The sequence below is a fragment of the Podarcis liolepis genome (assembly GCF_965112155.1).
Source record: "Podarcis liolepis genome assembly, chromosome: 4".
Lineage (NCBI taxonomy): Eukaryota > Metazoa > Chordata > Lepidosauria > Squamata > Lacertidae > Podarcis > Podarcis liolepis.
In genome coordinates this window covers 90,206,784-90,227,416 of record NC_139558.1, presented here as the reverse complement: position 1 = coordinate 90,227,416, position 20,633 = coordinate 90,206,784, and the positions used below count along the sequence as shown (strand labels likewise).

Sequence of the window (20,633 nt, the reverse complement as noted above, 5' to 3'; positions counted from 1 at the left end):
TGTGTACCTGACAGCTGAACAGTTATTCACATATAAGAAATGGAGATCATCTGTGAACTTGTGTACAACCTGTGCAGATCAACAGTTGTACACACTTGTACCAGGTGTAAATAGTGCTTGTATCTGTGTTCAGTGTAATGTGTGAAGAAGCCTAGAATCAAGAGGCAAAGCCGCTGCCGCCCCCCCCCCCCGCTAGTCTAGCATTTTTGGTTGGGAATTGCTTTTCCATGCATGGTGCTCCCACCTTAGCCTAGGTCCTCAAAGCACAGGAGTTGGGCAGATCCACTCCCCACGTTTCCATTCTAGTAGCCCTTCAGAAGTTGGAGGGTGAACCACTTGAGTTTGAAGCCCCCTATATTCATGGAGATGATTCCTTCCCTGGACCTTTATGGGTTCTAAAATGTGAAGGAAGCCTCCACAGATTCATGATCCAGCTTGTCTAGTGAAAACCATATTGGAAGCAATATTAAATCAGTAGGTCTCTTACTCCCTCTTGTCATCTCTTCTTCCTCCAAAACGCCCTGTATAACTCAGCTACTTAATAAGTATTAAGGCTGCAATCCTAACCCCACTTACCTGGGAGTAACCCCCTTGAATTCAATAGGATTTACATCTGAGTAGACATGGTTCGGACTGGACTGCTATACCACCACAATATTTTGCTTCAAAGGCCAATGTAATTGTTCTTGGCACATCACATTTATTTTTTTTATTCAGATGCAGTTTTGGCCAAACCCAAAGGTATTTCTGATGGGCAACATTGGATCCCACTTTGGAAGAGGCTCGCCTACTCTGGATTTTTAATTTGCTTTGATTTAGCTGCATTTCTTCGGGTCTTTTCAGCTGCCGATTCCCCACCCCCTGAGTAGAACATCTTTGCTAATGCTTTGAGTGTTGCTTTGCTAATTTATAAGCTCAGGGGCCTCAAAGAGCCTTTATTTGGAAGTGCTTTAACTGTGGGAAATCGGAAGTAAGCAGGGAAAAGGAAATCTTTTATATTCAGGCAACATCCCTTGACTGTAAATGAGGCCTCTTGGATCTAGTTCTCTCAAACTTCCAATGAGGTCATATACCTGTATCCTGACTATATCACTTGAGATTGGATGTGTGAATTGATATGAATGGAATTGCTCTTCCATGGGGGCAATGGGAGGAGAGAATAAATTCCCATGCACGTAGAAAACTAGTACGTCAGGGAGAGGGCAGAACTAGAATCCTTCTCTCTGACACCTAGTTTTCCCCAGTTGTCCTTGCTCTGCCAGGTGGTCTGATGAGAGTGAAATAGCCCCTCCCACAGGTAGAATCTTCTAATTAGGACCCTGCCTGTTCATTGATGGAAGGAGACACCTCGGTATTGAGACTGCCCTCCAAGATTTCCATTTTTCTGTGTGCAGGAATTTTGTGTGTGCTCAAGGGGTGCATTCCACCATGCAACCCATCTGCTCTTTGTGAAAAACAGGCCTTAACAGTGTGAGCAGAAATGGCCCAGTGGTTTAGAACTCACTCTGTCCACATTACAGATGTTGTGTGGTTTAATGGCCATCTTAGCAGCTTTGCTTACCAAGGATGTTTGAATTAGGAATAGGTGGAAGTAATGAATCTTAAAATCAGAAGATCCCAGGGGTCTGGGAGCATGACTGTCCGGCTGCAATTCTAAACTCGTTTTCTAGTAAGTAGGGATAAAAGGAGGTATCGATTTACATTCTTCCCTGCATTCATTGCATGCAGTGCTGTTTCTGTTCCGCTGCAATTTAGCTTCCAACAAAAACTATGTTGTTCCTCTCGCTGTCCGTTATGGAGAAACACTTTAATCATGTAACTCTGCACCATTCATTTCAGATGAAAGGAAACACAATGCAGATCAGAAAAAAGAGCATCATTAATTCCGTATTGTTATCTATTGCTTGCAGTCTGCAAACAACAATTGTGTTTGCTGGATTGATTTGTGGGATATATTGGCTCCACTTTTTTGTGGGGCTGGGTTGCAGTCAGGCCTCCTGGCCACTCCCCTCAGTGTGGGGTGGAACGGCATCCCACGTCATGCTGGGTGAGACCCCGCCATGCCACGTAGCCAGGTGGCCAATCAGGTCGCTTCGGGGGCGTGGCCGGGGCCTATTGAAGCCGCGGCACGACTCCTAACATTAACCAAAAATTCTGTGTCCTCATGTCTTTATTCTCCTGGGGTAGCTGGGGGATCTTGACACGCAAATAAGTGAACATTGGTGATTTCCACTCCAATTTCTGTTTTCATCAGAGTTCTGTAACATCCCTACTAGCGCGCAAGTTCCACCGAGCTTAGTGGGATTTATTTTGGAATAAGCATGCTTAGGATTGCATGGCATCTTTGTAACCTTGAATCATCCATATGGAAGGAAGGTGCTGCAAGTAGCCACCCCCCTAAGAATAGCAGTAAGGAAAAGACTCTCCAGACTGAAGCACTTTGGCAGCAGCAGCCAGCACACAACTCCCTTCTCTCTTTCCCCTTTTAGTGTTCGAAAAATGTGAGCTCAGAATAGCAAACTGGGCTGTGTTGAACATCTCAGTCTCGTCATTTGGTGAGCATCTCAATTGTCCTGGACAGTCAGTTCTGCACAATAAAAGGATTATACAATAGGGTTTTTTTGTTAAGCTGCATCTTTCATTCTCTGATATTCAGGTATACCAAGCCTATTCTGAGTATCCTTTCTAACAGAATGGTAGAGCATCAACAATGCCAACTGAGAACCTGCAAACAAATGGACTGTTTGTCTCCTGATGCACTGCTTGTCTGCTAACCCAGTTTGTTCTTTCATGGCTATTTGCCATTAAAATCCATGGGCCTAATGCAACTATTTCTATTGCTATAATTCTTGCCCACTCTTCTTGGATGCATAGACCCAATGTGGCTTCCAGATCCGTAAAACAAAACTAGTATTAATAAAACAATAAAACCATCATTAAAAAAATAAGTTGGCTTGCCCATGGCAATCCAGTGACATCATATCTGGCTACGATTTTAAACCAGGTCTCCTAGGTAAAGTCCACCCCCCCCCCCAAAAAAAAAACCACCAGAGGGAGAGCAACTCCCCTTTTCACCATGAATGCCAAAGAATTGATGCTTTTGAATTATGGTGCTGGAGGAGACTCTTGAGAGTCCCATGGACTGCAAGAAGATGAAACCTATCCATTCTTAAGGAAATCAGCCCTGAGTGCTCACTGGAAGGACAGATCATGAAGCTGAGGCTCCAATACTCTGGCCACCTCATGAGAAGAGAAGACTCCCTGGAAAAGACCCTGATGCTGGGAAAGATGGAGGGCACAAGGAGAAGGGGACGACAGAGGATGAGATGGTTGGATAGTGTTCTTGAAGCTACCAGCATGAGTTTGAGCAAACTGCGGGAGGCAGTGGAGGACAGGGGTGCCTGGCGTGCTCTGGTCCATGGGGTCACGGAGAGTCGGACACGACTAAACGACTAAACAACAACAAAAAGGAGAAATTGTTCCCTTCCTATAAGCAGGTCTTTTGTTGGAAGTTCAGGAGGTGAGAGGGAATACCCACTGTTGATAAGATAATTTGCCACACTGTGCAAAGGGATTGAAAAAACATGAGGTCTCCCCACTGTCTGAAGTTCTGAACAGTGAGGGAAATGCTTTTGCATCTTATATGTACTGGACTTGAGCCCACAATGGATCCTGAACCCAGGACCTGCAGATAAATATTGGATAGGGTCAAAAGAGCCCATATACACACAGCCCTCGAAATTCTACATTCACTGGCGCACAAATGCACACCTCAAACAGCTGAGCCTGGCTCTGCTCTTCCTCTGAGAGACAAGCCCTCAAGAACTATGGATTTTATGCTGCCTTCTGTAACAGACACATTGCTCTTGTGCACCAAACCTCATGTTCTCCAGTGTGTGTTGATAAATGAGGCTGTACCAGAGTGACTAACCTTGCAGAAAGTGAATTAAGGAGGAATTCTGCAACAAATTGAAACTTTCAGAGCCCATTGGCACTTGGCAGAACACAAGCATTAACATTTCCCCGTGACATTTTTTTCTTTCTTTCTGAAAGCGTAAGCATACCGGAATGAACCTCTGTAAAATTCAAACGCGTTGCAGCAGCTCAGTGGTCTACTCGCCTTCTGCTCACTATGTTTATCTTTCAGAGCTGCCCACACTAGCAGCGCTGAATTAATTGTATATTAGTTTGATTTAGTTGTTGTTTGTCATGATCAAGAGAACTGTGCCCAATCTGTTTATGGGTCAGGGCCGAAATTTGAGCCGAGGAACAAGGATTGTTGCAGTGAGGATGTCAGTATTCAAGAGGCTTTTTCTGAGAGCAAAGGCAAGAGATGGGATGAATTACAGAGTCTGCTCAGAGCATAGAAATGAAAGCAGAAGAACAATCCCAAGATTTGTAGCTGGTCTGCAGGCAGGAAGAGGAAGGAATGAGGAATAGTGGACTGCAGTCAGTTTGGAACAGGCAGAGGTATATAAGCAGGTGAGCTGAAGTTCTCAAAGGAGACTGTTTGGCATGAATTTGGGTGCAGGCAACATGTCTTTCCAAGCTCCTTCTCTTCCTGACAGAAAGCACATCTCTTCTGCTCTCTACTCTGGTGTCATAACCCTGATGCCTAATAGAAGTAAGAGACAATTGCTTTGCTGTGTTCTTGGGCTCCATGATCAGTGCAGATGGTGACAGCAGTCACGAAATTAAAAGACGCCTGCTCCTTGGGAGAAAGGCGATGGCAAACCTAGACAACATCTTAAAAAGCAGAGACATCACCTTGCCAACAAAGGTCCGTATAGTTAAAGCTATGGTTTTCCCAGTAGTGATGTATGGAAGTGAGAGCTGGACCATAAAGAAGGCTAATCGCCGAAGAATTGATGCTTTTGAATTCTGGTGCTGGAGGAGACTCTTGAGAGTCCCATGGACTGCAAGAAGATCAAACCTCTCCATTCTGAAGGAAATCAGCCCTGAGTGCTCACTGGAAGGACAGATCGTGAAGCTGAGACTCCAATACTTTGGCCACCTCATGAGAAGAGAAGACTCCCTGGAAAAGGCCCTGATGTTGGGAAAGATGGAGGGCACAAGGAGAAGGGGACGACAGAGAATGAGATGGTTGGATGGTGTTCTTGAAGCTACCAGCATGAGTTTGACCAAACTGCGGGAGGCAGTGGAGGACAGAAGTGCCTGGCGTGCTCTGGTCCATGGGGTCACGAAGAGTCGGACACGACTAAACGACTAAACAACAACAACAAGGTAGGAAAGTGGTAGGAAGGAGGAAGCAACACTTTCTCTCTGAGTAGGAAGAGGAATTGTGTGTGTGTGTGTGTGTGTGTGTGTGTGTGTGTGTGTGTCAAACAGCCTGTAGTCATGTTACTTGAGCATCATAATTACTTTTCTGGTTCCCAAATCCAGCTGATGCCTTGCTTGCATCCAGACCTTGATGCAGTTTACTATCTCTTACCTTTTCCGAACCATCCTCCAGGTGTGTGTCTGCATCCTGTTTCCTCTCCTCCCCCCCCCCAAACTTTTCTGTTTCCTTCAAAACACTCAACAGTTCCTGGTGGAAGGAAAACATCTCCTAGCAATTAGTCCACGTTGACTTATCATTCTGGGATATTAACGAGTAATCTCTCCCTAACAGATTGATGGACCAGTAGCTGAAAGACCTCTGTCTGCGTATCCATCCTCTCTTCCCTCTCATTCTGGCCTTTTCCACATTTGCCTTTTGCGCCACTCTTTCTAGGCACGAGTCTGCACTTAAAAGCTCAGTGTCTGAACGGTTTGTTTGTTTGTTTGTTTGTTTTGCCCTAGAGCTTTCCCTGCAAAAGCCTGCTCTTTGGCGCTCAATTGGTGCAAACATTGCTGTTTGCTCCGATTCAGCTACAGAGAGCGGATTTTTGCAGGGAAAGCTCTGGGTTTAAAAAAAGGGTATTTTGGCACACAACTTTAAAATGTGAACCATGCCTGGAAAGAGCAAAGCAAAGGCAGGTGTGGATAAGCCCTGCCCCCCCTTCTCACGCACAGATGCATAAATATACATTATGTGATATGTATATATATTTTCTCATTTTTTTCTAGTATTTCTCTTTAGTGGAGTAAAGCTTTTGGATAGCCCATTAAACAGCCGATTCTTGCAATATTTGGGCAACAAACGTTCTGAAGTGAGCACACGCTGGTTTTGTTTTTCCCTGTAGACTTGCAATTAATCTTCTGTGTGTGATTTAAAAAAAATCTCCCCAGCAGGGCCAATTCCCCTGAACTAAAACAATATTCATGTGAAAATGGGAGCTTATGACATTTAAAATGTTAAGGCTTTTACATCAGGGCCAAACTAGACGTGATGCTGTTTATGCAATTAGCAATTGTGTGAATGGCTTTTGAATTGGGGGGGGGGATCTCTCATTTGCTTCAAATTCAAATAACAAGTGTGCAGGGCAGGGGAACAATCTGCATCAGGACTACCCCGGCTTCTTATCCAGATTGGGTTCCTTGTATTTTCACTACTACTAAAAGGGATAATAAACATTACAGTGGTACCTTGGTTGTCGAACAAATCGGCTCCGGAACACCGGAAACCCAGAAGTGAGTGTTCCGATTTGCAAACTTTTTTTGGAAGCTGAATGTCTGACGCGGCTTCCATGGCTTCTGATTGAGTTCAGGAAGCTCCTGCAGTGAATCAGAAGCTACGCCGTGGTTTTTGAACCATTCTGGGAGTCAAATAGAAGGCATGCTGGGATAGATGGACCAATAAGATGGACTTTGTATAAGGTAGCTTCGTACAACATGACTGTTTGAATTCCTGCTAATTATTATTATTATTATTATTATTATTATTATTATTATTATTATTATTATTAATTTATTTATACCCCGCCCATCTGCCTGAGTTTCCCCAGCCACTCTGGGCGGCTTCGAACAAAACATTAAAATACACTAAGCTATTAAACATTAAAAGCTTCCCTAATTAGGGCTGCCTTCAGATTTCTTCTAAAAGTTTGGTAGTTATTTTTCTCTTTGACATCTGGTGGGAGGGCATTTCACAGGGTGGGTGCCGCTACCAAGAAGGCCCTCTGCCTGGTTACCTGTAACTTGGCTTCTCGCAGCGAGGGAACCGCAGAAGGCCCTCGGTGCTGGACCTCAGTGTCCGGGCAGAATGATGGAGGTGCTCAGACATTGATGCTTTAGTTGAGATTCCTGCATTGCAGGGGGTTGGACTAGATTGTCCCTTCCAGCTCTACTGTTTCATGATTCTGGGATTGAGGTTGCCAGGTGACCTTGAGCCTAATCTGCTACAGAGGATTGTTGTAAGAATGCTGTGGGAACACACAGCTCAGTGTAAGCTCCCCACCCACCCACAATCTCTTCCGTAAATGTGGCAAAGTAATAATTTTGATCCTCTGGTATGCATTGGTCCATCTCAGATACATCACAGCTTTTAAAAATACATATAGCAGGTCTGTGCATATCTTCTCAGAATACTCTTTAATTTCATACGGACTTACTCAGGTTCGTGGGCATCGTGTATGGCAGCCACAATGTATGTTTATGCCGTGTTGGTGCCATTAGTTGTAATATCATTCATCATATGCATAGAACGGGGCATTACTTTAGACCCAACAAAACAGAATTAGACCTTTGGTTTTCAGTTCTTCCATTCTTAACTTTCCATATTATTGTTACAGATAGGTAGCCGTGTTGGTCTGCCATAGTCAAAATAAAAAAATTCCTTCCTTAAAGACCAACTAAGTTAGTTCTTGGTATAAGCTTTCGTGTGCATGCACACTTCCAGTGTATCTGAAGAAGTGTGCATGCACACGAAAGCTTATACCAAGAACTAACTTAGTTGGTCTTTAAGGTGCTACAGGAAGGAATTTTTTTATTTTTCCATATTATTGTTGTGGCTGTTGTTGCTGTTGTTGTTTAGCAACCTAAGTTCCCAACTGTGTGCTCAGTTTTAATGATTTCTACCATTCCTTGTTTTCTGAAGGCCAACAGAGTATCCCAGTGAGTATCCCAAGCCATAGCATGCAAGGGATATTTGTAATCATTAGCAGTTTGGATTTTACAGGGTATCCATCGTTTCTACTGCTGCCTCCATCTTCAGCAAATCTGGGTACCCCGTCTTCCCTCTTCTGTTCCCCCAGGCGTGTAAAGCTCACAGAAACGACTCCATCCCAAGCCTACCCTAAGCATGCAATATAGTCTTAACTTAGAGGGAATTTTATTGCAACTGCCTTCTAGACTGTTCCCAGGGTAGGTCATTACAGGCAATTTTTTGGGAATTGTTTAGGCACTTTCTGGTAAAGCATTCAGCAAACGTCTCACTAACGTCGCGGAAAGCTAATGTTTCATGTCTCTCCAAGGGCAACCTCTTTTAATAAAATACTATCATAATAGCTTATAAGTAAATCTTTTCCTCCATTAAAACGCGAAGTGTGGGTGTAAGTGACTGGGCTCAGACTGAAGCCTTGTAAACGCGTTCGAGGAGACATCCTCTCCACCCACCCCTCTACCCCCTACGCACACTTAAAAAGTGTGGGGGCGGTGAGTTGTTTTCTTATTAGCTCCGTCTGCCCTTCGGATTTTTTCCAGAACTCACACTCTCCGCATCTTGACTGAACCTGTGTCAGGCAAAACAGCTGCTGAGTGCTGCCAGTAGCTTTATAATGGCTCACATTGTTGATGGAGGTAGCAGTGAGACGGTGGCCACGCCGACCTCATCTACACAAGCAGCCGAACGAGGCAGGGGTGAAGTGGCAGGCAATTCATTCAGAAAAAAAACTTTACAGAAGTCAGTGATTCATCTGGTGGAGCATCAAATAAACTTTTTGCTGCAGCGGTGCTTTGGAATACGGTGGAAGAGAGAGGAATTTGAGCCACAGTCTGTTCTCCCTTCACTACATTATACCCCATGGTAGAGAACATCCTTTGCAGGGTTTGATCCTTGGCATCTTCAGCTGAGTTGGAAGAGCCCCATCTGAAATCCTGGAGATCAGCATCTTCTCAGTACAGACGTTTATATCATGGTGCATGGCATGGAGAATGTGGATGGAGAAAAGTTTTTTTCTTCCTCTCTTGTAAGACCAGAACTTATAGATATCCAGTGAAGTTAGTTGTTGGAAGATTCAGGTCAGATTTTTTAATAGTACTTATTCATGCGGTGCATAGTTGAACTATGGAACTCGATCCCACAGGAAGCAGTGGTGTCCACTAACTTAAGGTAAAGGGAAAGGGACCCCTGACCATTAGGTCCAGTCATGGCCAACTCTGGTGTTGCGGCGCTCATCTCGCTCTATGGGCCGAGGGAGCCGGCGTACAGCTTCCGGGTCATGTGGCCAGCATGACTTAGCCGCTTCTGGTGAACCAGAGCAGCGCACGGAAATGCCGTTTACCTTCCCGCCGGAGCGGTACCTATTTATCTACTTGCACTTTGACGTGCTTGTGAACTGCTAGGTTGGCAGGAGCAGGGACCGAGCAACGGGAGCTCACCCCGTCGTGGGGATTCAAACCGCCGACCTTCTGATCGGCAAGTCCTAGCCTCTGTGGTTTAACTCACAGCGCCACCCGCATCCCGGTCCACTAACTTAAAGGTAAAGGTAACCCTGCCCGTATGGGCCAGTCTTGACAGACTCTAGGGTTGTGCGCTCATCTCACTCTAGAGGCCGGGAGCCGGCGCCGTCCGCAGACACTTCCGGGTCACATGGCCAGTGTGACATCGCTGCTCTGGTGAGCCTGCACCAGCGCAGCACACGGAACGCCGTTTACCTTCCCGCTATAAAGCGGTACCTATTTATCTACTTGCACTTTTTTTAAGGGTGCTTTCGGACTGCTAGGTGGGCAGGAGCTGGGACCGAAAGACGGGAGCTCACCCCACCGCGGGGATTCGAACCGCCGACCATACGATCGGCAAGTCCTAGGCACTGTGGTTTTACCCACAGCGCCACCCGCGTCCCTTAGCGCCACCCGCGTCCCTAACTTAGATGGCATTAAAATCCATGGAGGAAAAGGCTGTTGATGGCCACTAGCCATGATACCTGCGCCTTCACAGTTGGAGGCAGTAACACTTCCGAATAGCAGTTTATGGAAGCCACTGGACGACAGAGTGTTCTTGTGCTCAGATCCTGCGCTTGTCAGTTTCCTGCAGGCATCTGGTTAGCCACTGTGAGAGCTGGATGCTGGACGAGATGGACCACTGGCCTGATCCAGCAAGCTCTTCTTATGTCTCTGACCTTGTTGGTCAGACTTGCTACAAGGCAAGCTAACACCTTCATTGTGCTGCTTTGAAACCAGGCAATTAACCTCAAGCACCAGACAACTTAAGTCTCATATAAGTTTCCTTTCTCAGATAGGAAACAAGTAGGGAATGAAGGGATGATTTCTTTACAGTGATATCCTACACCTGTCTATTCCCTATTGAACTGAATGGGACTTAACCTTGGAACGGTCACGTACATCTATTTTATGTGTTTTATTGTGGCCTGCCAAGGCTTCCCCACAGAAATACTGGAATGGTTAGTCTATAGCGATGGGGGAGAATCTTGATTCAGTTCTCATTTAAAGGCACACCAGCCTATTTTGCACTTTCTGAAACCATGCAGGAACTGAAACGCAACCATCCTTTGAAACTCACACTCCTCCAAACTTGGCAAAGACACGGTGTCTTTTCTACTGCCTGGTGATGCATCCTGGAACTTTGCTTTATGAACCATGTATCCTGTACCTGGAGCTCATGATGAGACTGTGTTTCTTAAATAAAGTACTGGGGTTTCCTCAAGCCAAGAGTTCCAAGGACTGAGTCCAGATGATAAGCCAAGATCAAACTTGGTCTGAAGTTTATTGTTTTCTGGGAGTGAAACAAACCACAATCCCTAGTTTGGATGGAACTGTAAGCCGGATATTGCGGTTTGCTTCCTCCTAATAGGAGCTGGGAGGAGTGAAGCAGGTGCAATTTGCTTGTGTGCAAGTAAGCGTAATCTATCATCATTATATGTTTGAAAACAGCCAGTGTGGCAGGTATCTGTGTATAATTTGCTTCTTCTCCAACACGAAACCCCGCTTTCCCTCTTTTTATATTGCAGGTTCTCATCAAAGTATTGGACAACAACGATAACGGTCCAGAATTTTCCCACCCGAGTTACGACGTCACGATTTCTGAGGACATCCTCCCTGACACTGAGATCCTGCAAGTCGAAGCCATAGACAGAGATGAGAAGCACAAGCTCAGCTACATCATTCATAGCAGTATTGACTCAGTCAGTGTGAGGAAGTTCAGGATGGATCCCAACACAGGAGTTCTGTACACCGCCGAGCGCTTAGACCACGAAGCCCAAGATAAGCACATCCTAAACGTAATGGTAAGAACTGAATATTAAATGTGTGCTCAGGCACAATCAGTGCCTATTAATAGGTGTATGCTATAGTCTACTGATAAGCACAGGGGCTTTAAAAATTGGCAAGGAAGCAGTAATTAATTTTCCTCCCTCCACTGGCGTGCATTTATTTATTCGTTCCGTTCTTTCAGTGCTGAAGCTTTGTGAGGCTTACTATGAAAGCGTTTTTTATCTCACAAAATGGTTTTGCCATCTTAAGGGAGAACACGGAAGAAACATTATAATCTCCCAATGCCTGGGCCTTTTATCAGAGGTGACTCCCTTAAAGTGTTTCTCAGGAGAAGTTTTTAAAGTTCTTTCAGAATCTATTAAACAAGGTGATTATCGTTCTCCTTGCCCGTGCCCTGTTATTGAAAGCAAAGTGCTCTGATTCATCTTGCATTTCTGTAGGATTTTCCCAAGACAGAAGACACTAGTTTATGCGCCTAAATTGTGTGTGTGTGGGGGGGGGGTGTTCTGCTGTGAAGTGGATGCTGAATACAGTGGTACCTCAGGTTACAGACGCTTCAGGTTACAGACTCCACTAACCCAGAAATAGTACCTCAGGTTAAGAACTTTGCTCTAGGATGAGAACAGAAATTGTGTGGCGGCGGCAGCGGGAGGCCCCATTAGCTAAAGTGGTGCTTCAGGTTAAGAACAGTTTCAGGTTAAGAACAGACCTCCAGAACGAATTAAGTTCTTAACCCGAGGTACCACTGTATTATGGAGCAGAAATTATTATCGTTGTTTGTTGGCAGTGGGTTAGAACTTCCAAACTAACCTTGACCTTCATCTCACACCTTCTGAGAAATTTTACTAGTTTTTTCCAGGGATGACTGTATCTCACTCAGTTCTCCTTGTCATAGTATTTAGCGCGGAGATAGTCAACTTCATAGCCTGCAAATGTCCAGCTGCCTCTCTAGTCACGATCTATTGCACAATCACATCAGGATCTCTTTCCTGCCCTGTGATTTGCCTGCATGCTGGAGCATATCAGGGAGCTGTTTAGCTTGGTTGGGAGTGAGAACGTGTCCTTAAAACCAGAGCGGTTGATGCATGTGCCGTATCTGTACAAAATCTGGAACTAAAAAGCAGGAAAAAAGATGGATGGCTAGCACACTGGTTCTGCTCCAGAAGCAAAACCTAATAAACGGTGATAGCGAAGTATTTTCAACCAACCAGCTACTATTCAGGTATATAGCTTTACCCTCAAGGCCAGGATCTGTTACTACATATTTTTTTTAATTTTATCCATGATTTTCAGGTTTATACATTTCAATAATTTTACAGTCATTTTAACATTTCAAAACTTTACTTCCTTCCCCCTCTTTCTACGGTTCCTTAAATTGGTTTTTCATATCTTCTACATATCCAAATTAACTTAATTCGTTCATCTGCTTAAAATATATACTCTTATGAAACTGCAGGTTATTACAATAATCCTGTCAATGTTCTTATCTGTTTGCAATTTATCTGTAAATATTCAATAAACCATTTCCATTATTTTATTAAAAAAGTTTAAATAAATAAACAAATAAATAATTGTCCAGTAGCACTAAGTTTGTTCTGGGTATAAGCTTTCATGTGCATGCACACTTCTTCAGATATAAAAAGTTTGTTATCTTGATTTCTTATTCTTCTGGTAAGTTTCACCATTTTTGCATATTCCATAAGTTTTTGCATTCATTCTTCCTTTGCTGGGACTTCTACCTTTTCCATTTGGGGGAAAGTAAGGGGGCTGTAGTAGCATGCATGAATAAGTTTATGTACATTTTAGGTAGTTCTGTCCCTATAATTCCCCAAAGAAACTTGTTACTACACATTGCAGTACCAAACTCCCTAGTTTAACGAGGCAGTGTGTAAAGAAGTATTGAATTCATGACTTCTTCCCCAGATGTAACGTTGACCGGGTTTTGTGGCCCTACCAGTTTGTCTCTGTGCTCCAGTGATTGTTGCTCCTTCTCCCCAGGTTCGTGACCAAGAGTTCCCCTATCGGCGGAATTTGGCAAGGGTAATTGTCAACGTGGAAGACTCCAACGATCACAGTCCGTACTTCTCCAGCCCTTTGTACGAAGCCTCTGTGTTTGAATCAGCTGCCATTGGGTCTGCTGTTCTGCAGGTCACCGCCTTGGACAAAGACAAAGGCGAAAACGCAGAGCTGATCTACACAATTGAAGCAGGTTAGCAAGTGAGGTTTTTTGCACTGTGAGGTTGCACATAATAAAATCATACGATGTAATGCAATTGTTGGATAGAATTAAAGATTACAGCAAGGAAGGTAAGTATGCCAAGGTTCCTTAGAAATCAATGAGGCCTTATGTTTAACTCGTTTGCCTTCTTCTGTCTTGCATTCAAGAGATGGTGCCTTGCAGGGCCTTTTTATGCATCTCAGAATTGCACCATTGTTGTTCTTGCTGCTGCTGCTGTACTTGCATTGCTAAACACACTTACTAAGGAATAAGCCCCATTGAGCCCAATAATTTTCTATTATTTGCTGACTTAAAGCATCTCCATCACCAATACCCAACCAGAAAGGTTCCCAGAATAGCTTCCAGAGGTCAGTAAAAACAAAATGTTCACAGGATTATAATCTAGAGAGCTTGACATAGAATCATAAAAACTTAGAGTTGGAAGAGACCCCAAGTGTCATCCAGTCCAACCCCCTTGCAATGCAGGAATCTCAGCTAAAGCATCCATGACAGATGGCCATCCAACCTCTGCTTAGAAACCTCCAAGGAAGGAGAGACCACCACTTCTTGTAGGAGTCTGTTCCACTGCTGAAGAGCTCCTACTGTCTGAAAGTTTTTCCGAATGTTTAGTCAGAATCTCCTTTCTTTCAACTTGAAGCCATGGATTCGAGTCCTGCCCTCCAGAGCAGGAGAAAACAAGCATGCTCCCTTCTCCATATGACAGCCCTTAAGTTATTTGAAGATGGTGATCATATATCCTCTCAGTCTCCTCTATTCCAGGCTGTAAACCTACCCAGCTCCTTCAAAAAGCTTAGTTTCCAGACCCTTGATCATCTTGTTCGCCCTCCTCTGCACACATTCCAGCTTGTCAACATCCTTCTTGAATTGCGGTACCCAGAATTGGACACAGTATTCCAAGTGTGGTCTCACTAAGGCAGAATAGAGTAGTACTATTACTTCCCTTGATCTGGACACTAGACTTCTGTTGATGCAGCCTAGAATAGCATTAGCAGTTTTTTTGCTGTTGCATCACACTGTTGACTCATGCTAAGCTTGTGGTCCACCAAGACCTCTAGATCCTTTTCACATGTACTGCTAGTAAGCCAGGTGTCCCCCCCCCCCATCCAATATTTGTGCATCTGCTTCTTTCTGCCTAAGTGCAGAACCTTACATTTGTTACTACTGAAATTCATTTTGTTAGCTTGCACCCAGTTCTTCAATCTGTTAAAGTCATTTTGAATTCCGATACTTTCTTCTACGGTATTAGCTACCCCTCCCAGTTTGGTGTCATCTGCAAATTTGATGAGCATCCCCTCAATTCCCTCATCCAAGTCATTTATAAATACGATAAACAACAACGGGCCCAGGACAGAACCCTGCAGCACCCCACTTGCCACTTTTTCCCCAGGGTAATGAGGAATTGATGAGGAATGGATGCTTTTGAATTATGGTGCTGGAGGAGACTCTTGAGAGTCCCATGGACTACAAGAAGATCAAACCTCTCCATTCTGAAGGAAATCAGCCCTGAGTGCTCACTGGAAGGACAGATCCTGAAGCTGAGGCTCCAATACTTTGGCCACCACATGAGAAGAGAAGACTCCCTGGAAAAGACCCTGATGTTGGGAAAGATGGAGGGCACAAGGAGAAGGGGAGGACAGAGGACGAGATGGTTGGACAGTGTTCTCGAAGCTACTAGCATGAGTTTGACCAAACTGCGGGAGGCAGTGGAAGACAGGAGTGCCTGGCAGGCTCTGGTCCATGGGGTCACGAAGAGTCAGACACAACTAAACAACTAAACAACAACAACAATGAGGAACCATTAATGAGTACTCTTTGGGTTGGGTCAGTCAACATAAAAGGAAAGAAGGTGTGTGGGTGGAAGAGGGAAAGCAAGCAAACTCAAGCACCAATTATTAATCTTAAAAAATTCTTTTGTTGACCAGCTGGCATGGAAACAACTCAAAAAGAGAAGGAACTGAAGGGAGCTGAACTTTCAGCAAAGCTGAATGAGTAGCCCTTCTCCCTCCTCTGCCTCTCCTTCTCTCTCCCCCTCGGTTTCAGCATGATAGATAAATGCTTTCATTTGGTTGTAGAAGATGGCTGCAGAATCACTCCAAGTTTGATGCATTTCAACCTTGGCAGTCCAGTTCACTTTATCCTGCAGCAATTTTCCTGTCTAGTTGAGGCCATTGCTTCCATTACTTTCCTGTGGTCATTGTTCTTTTGCCTCCTGCCCCACCGTTTATTTCAAGGAGCCCAACTGGCAGCCTCTCGCTCTTTTCCGGTAATGGAAACTTGCTTCTGTCAACCATTGCCAGCTACTTCTGGACTTACATTCCTCTGCCTGCATTTTAGAACAGTGGCCAAGGACTCGGATCTTTCAGCTTGCATAGATATACATCTGGCAACCTGAGTACAATAAACAAACATTGGGTCAGTCTTTTGAGCCCGCCCTCCCTGCCCTCAGGCTTACCCACTTAACCTCAACCATGTGCACAGAGTTCTGTGGAACGTTTATCCAGTGGCTTGCTACATACAGGCCTGTGCTCACAAATCCACAGTCTGGGATGGATCATGCATTAGCAGATTTACATTCTTATGCATGCACAATTACAGCAAACATGCAAGGGCAGGATATGGACTGAGCATGTTCCACTTGTCCTACTGCACATTTATCTAATTTGCCAATGTTTGGATAACTCTAGCATGATAACAGAAGGGATAGATTCTTGCAACCAGGACCACGTTAGACTAGGTCATGGGTAGGCAAACTAAGGTCCGGAGGTCAGATCTGGCCCAATCGCCTTCTCAATCTGGCCCAGGGACAGTCCGGGAATCAGCGTGTTTTTACATGAGTAGAATGTGTGCTTTTATTTAAAATGCATCTCTAGGTTATTTGTGGGGCATAGGAATTTGTTCACCCCCCCAAAAAAAAATAGTCCAGCCCCCCCACAAGGTCTGAGGGACAGTGGACCCGGCCCCCTGCTGAAAAAGTTTGCTGGCCCCTGGACTAGGTCTCTTCCTGCATTGTATTTGCTTTCAGTTCTGCCAATCACAATTCCAATTCACCTATGTGTGCCCTCCCCCTGGAACTGCAGGCTTGATCACCCTTACCAATCAACACTGATTTATTGTATTTTATTTATGATTTTCAATGTTATACAGTACTGAATTTGTGTATCCCGATCTATACACCTCCCCACTCAGTCTATAGCAGTGGTTCTCAACCTGTGGGTCCCCAGATGTTGTTGAACTACAACTCCCATCATCCCTGACCACTGGTCATGCTGGCTAGGAATGATGGGAGTTGTAGTCCAACAATATCTGGGGACTCACCGGTTGAGACACACTGCTCTATAGCATCATGAATCATTAAGATGGCATCATGAGGTTGTTGTCGTCTAAGTGCATGAGGTTGACACGTTTAGCTTCTTTTAAAGGGAATTAGCAGAGGTAACTCAGCAAATTGACAGAAGACCCAGATCTTAAACCCTAGTTGCTACTAAACAGCTGCAAAGCATCAGGGGAGATGGCAAGCGGAAGAGGAGTGCATGACCCAGTCAGCACTTTTCAGCTCCCTCCCTCAAGCCACTACCCCTTGGTGTTGTGGTAAAAATCCATTTGGACCGCATTTGGGTAGAAAGGTGGGGAGGCGGGGTTGCGAGGCAGGGAGGGAGTGGCAGGTTTAAGGCTCAGCCATCCCTCCCCTTGTCCAACGCTTCTTCGCTGCAAACAGTCTTGCTCCTGTTGCTTTGAGACTTAGATCTGCTTCCAAGTGTCTAATTTGGCCCTATGGTGAATGGATAGAGTGATACAATGGTGTTAAGATCAGCTGTGAAAAGTGTGTAATAAAATGGCTCCCATAATCATGGAGGAGGGAGGGATGAGGCAGTGGCCTGGAAGTGTGGACAGTGTGAGGCTTCTACCCAGACCAATTATTCCAAAGCTTGAAACCCTTTGATGAGACTATCTCCCCACGACTGCCTCTGATTTCGATTTCATCCTCCTATGTTGCCAGCAAGTCAAGGTTTCAAACCTCTGTTTCAGCTGCAAATTCCCACCATTTCGTTATCCCCAGATGTTCCTCGATGCAGCGTTATAGGACTTTCTGAGGCTGTTGTTCCTCTGACCCATGAAAGGATGTGCAGGGAGGATGCTAATTTTAACTGATGGGTTCAGCTTATATGCATGGTTCCTTACTTCTCAGGGAATTCAGCTCATGTGAGCACAGCACTCAGTAAAAGAAACCAATGCGCACACACTTTAACAAAATCTGAATCCAGATAAGAGGTGATGAGCACAGAAATGTATAGATGTGTTCATATATTTCCATCCTAGAAACTATACAGATGGTAGAGGCACATACAGGCCCATTTGTTGGTTGAATCATGTATTACCTCTGTCACCTATTAACTCATCCTTTTTGTCAATCTGTGGACCAGGAGTTCCAAAATTGTGGTCTATGGACAACCAGTGGTCTACATGCTTCATTCAGGTGGTCTGCAGCCTGTCTGGATTTGTGGTCATGTGTAATACAAATGAAATACAATTTATAAGAAATGAAGGAAGCTGTACAATACAATTAAAAACCATACAGCATCTGGCCCAAAGCTACAGCAAGACAAACAACCATTAAACACTCCTGCAAGATCCTCAGCTACTTTAAGGTGGCTCAAAGGGAAGAAAGGTTGGGAACCACTGCTGTAGATGGAACGTAACACAGAGGGCAAAAATATTGCAAGCGGCAGGAGTGTCTCGCTGAAAATAGGAGCCCTGTGTTGAAATGTCCCTTTGCAACATGGAGTTGAACTTAGCCTGTGTCTTGTCTCATGGTGTCCAAAAACTACACATGATGGAAATCATGCCAGGGAGGGTGGGGATATTCAGCAAGCTCCACCACTCCCCTTCCCTGTGCTGCCTTTGCCCTATCAATCTATTCCTATTTTATTTCCACAATTCATTTTGCACTTTAACAGCAGAGTCTCTAAGCTGTGTACAGTAAGGTTAAAAAGATACAGTAAAGGTGAACTCAATGAAAACTAAACCAAGGGCCTTGGCTCATCGGTAAACCACCTGTTTTGCAGGCAGAAGGTTCCATGTTCAATCCCCAGCATCTCAGGTTAGGACTGGGTTAGATCCTTGTCTGAAACCCTAGACTGCTGCTGCCAATCATTGTAGACAATACTGAAGTAAATGGGCCAGTGGTCTGTCTCAGTAGAATGCAGCTCTCTGTGTTCCAGGGCATAGAATAAGCTTGACAACACATTAGGCAGGTGAGGACAAATTGAATGCAGGGAGTTTCTGTTGATTCCACCACCAGCTCCATGTTCCTTGGAACAGGTCATTTCGGTCCTCATTGTATGCTTTTGACAAAAGAGTCTCTTGATCCTGCCTGATTATTCTATGTGGCAAACCCTGACCTTCCAAGGAGCCCTTTTACGTCTTCACTGAACAATGATTCTTCTTGATTTTCCCCTATCCACTAAGATCAATAAACAAACCTTGCTGTCATTAGCTTCCTTTTATCTATTTGATGTGCTATTATTTTGTGTGTATTTCTTGAAATATATATATATATATGCTGCTCTCATGCTTCGCCTTCAGTCCTATTGAAGCATTCAACCAGTAATATTAAATTGCTCAAAATCCTCATTATTTCAGGCCGTGAACTGTTGCTCATGCATTGAACAATTTGGCTTCTTCGTCTTTTATCTCTATTTTGTGCCATATCTTAAACCCTTCTTCTTTGAAGTCCAGGAGCTTTCAGTAAAATGCATTTTCTAGTAAACATGTGTAAAATCACAGCCTTGTTAGTGTAATCCTATGCATATTGATTTAGAAGTAAGCCCCACTGCATTTGATAGGACTAACTCTGGGGCGAGCGAGTTTAGGATAAGGCTGCAATCCTATACACACTCACCTGGAAGGAAATCCTGTTGAATTTAGTGGGGCTTACTTCTGGGTAGGATTACTGTGCAAATCGCATAATGCAAGCAAGCAAAGTCCATAGATCAGCTGCAGTCGGTCACATAGATCCTAGCAGGTGGTACTGTATCAATACTACAGCCCAGTTAATGATTTGCAGGTGGCTTCTGCCTATCTAGTGCCCTCCAGATATTTTGGACTGCAGTTCTCATCAGCCCCAGCCAGTACAGCTGTGCTGGCTTTGACCGATGGGAATTGTAGTCCAAAATGTCTAGAGGGCACCAAGGTTGGCAATGGTTTGTTTACCCTTTTACAGCATCTCTGCACTATAGACTTAAACTACTGTGATCTCTTCAAAAAGCGGTGGGAAGTGTAATCACACATTTATTTACTTATTTATGTAAAAGCATTTGATATATACATTTTAAAACCTCTATGCGGTGCACACTATGTACTATATAAAAGTGACATCCGTGAAAACAAAAATATAACCTCAAACCATATATAATCAAATGAAAATGAAGATTTTGGGGATTCATACACATAAATCAGGGTCCACTTTTGTGAGTCACGCAAACCCTGAGCAAAAAGATAAGTGTTGCCAAGACACCCGAAGCAACTGATGGTTGCTGCTTCACATATGGATGAGGGAAGGGCATCATTCCACATTTTGTCGGTGATACAGGTGTTCTGGAGAGAATGATCAGCACAGCCTTGAAATGTCAGTTTCCTGCAACTCCTTGGGGAATGCAATAGAGTTTTATTTGATCTTTTTTTCCCCAATTTTTTTTTTATTCCTTTTATAACACAGATAAAAAGCACAGACAGGAAAGACAAACAATACAAACAAATTCTTGTTATATCCTTATTTTTCTAAACATTGTTAAGTTGGCTTCCCCAAGTCCCACCTATCTGATTTTCATTTGACTTCATCTTTAGCAGTTTACAAATATCATAATTTCTAACCATTTTTTTTAATCATACTTAAAATAACTTCATATTTTATCACTTACAAATAATACTATTTTAAAATACCCTATCTTCTACTTCTAACCCTACAGCCTATATCCACTTCCTAAGCTATTCTAAGGTTTAAATATTAATATATTCTTTCAAATATTCCTTAAACTTCTTCCAGTCTTCTTCCACCCTCTCTTCT

At 44.1% G+C, this 20,633-nt stretch overlaps 1 protein-coding gene across 11 annotated transcripts in view; it reads left to right on the top strand.

Moving 5' to 3' along the window:
- The window catches only part of FAT3 (FAT atypical cadherin 3), a 462,341-nt gene that overhangs the window by 347,670 nt on the left and 94,038 nt on the right, over positions 1 to 20,633 (top strand). For all 11 annotated transcript variants that reach the window (XM_083499062.1, XM_083499067.1, XM_083499063.1 and 8 more), the window contains 2 exons: positions 11,070 to 11,345; positions 13,330 to 13,540. In XM_083499062.1, the coding sequence (XP_083355188.1) occupies positions 11,070 to 11,345; positions 13,330 to 13,540 (487 nt within the window). The remainder of the gene's footprint in view (positions 1 to 11,069; positions 11,346 to 13,329; positions 13,541 to 20,633) is intronic.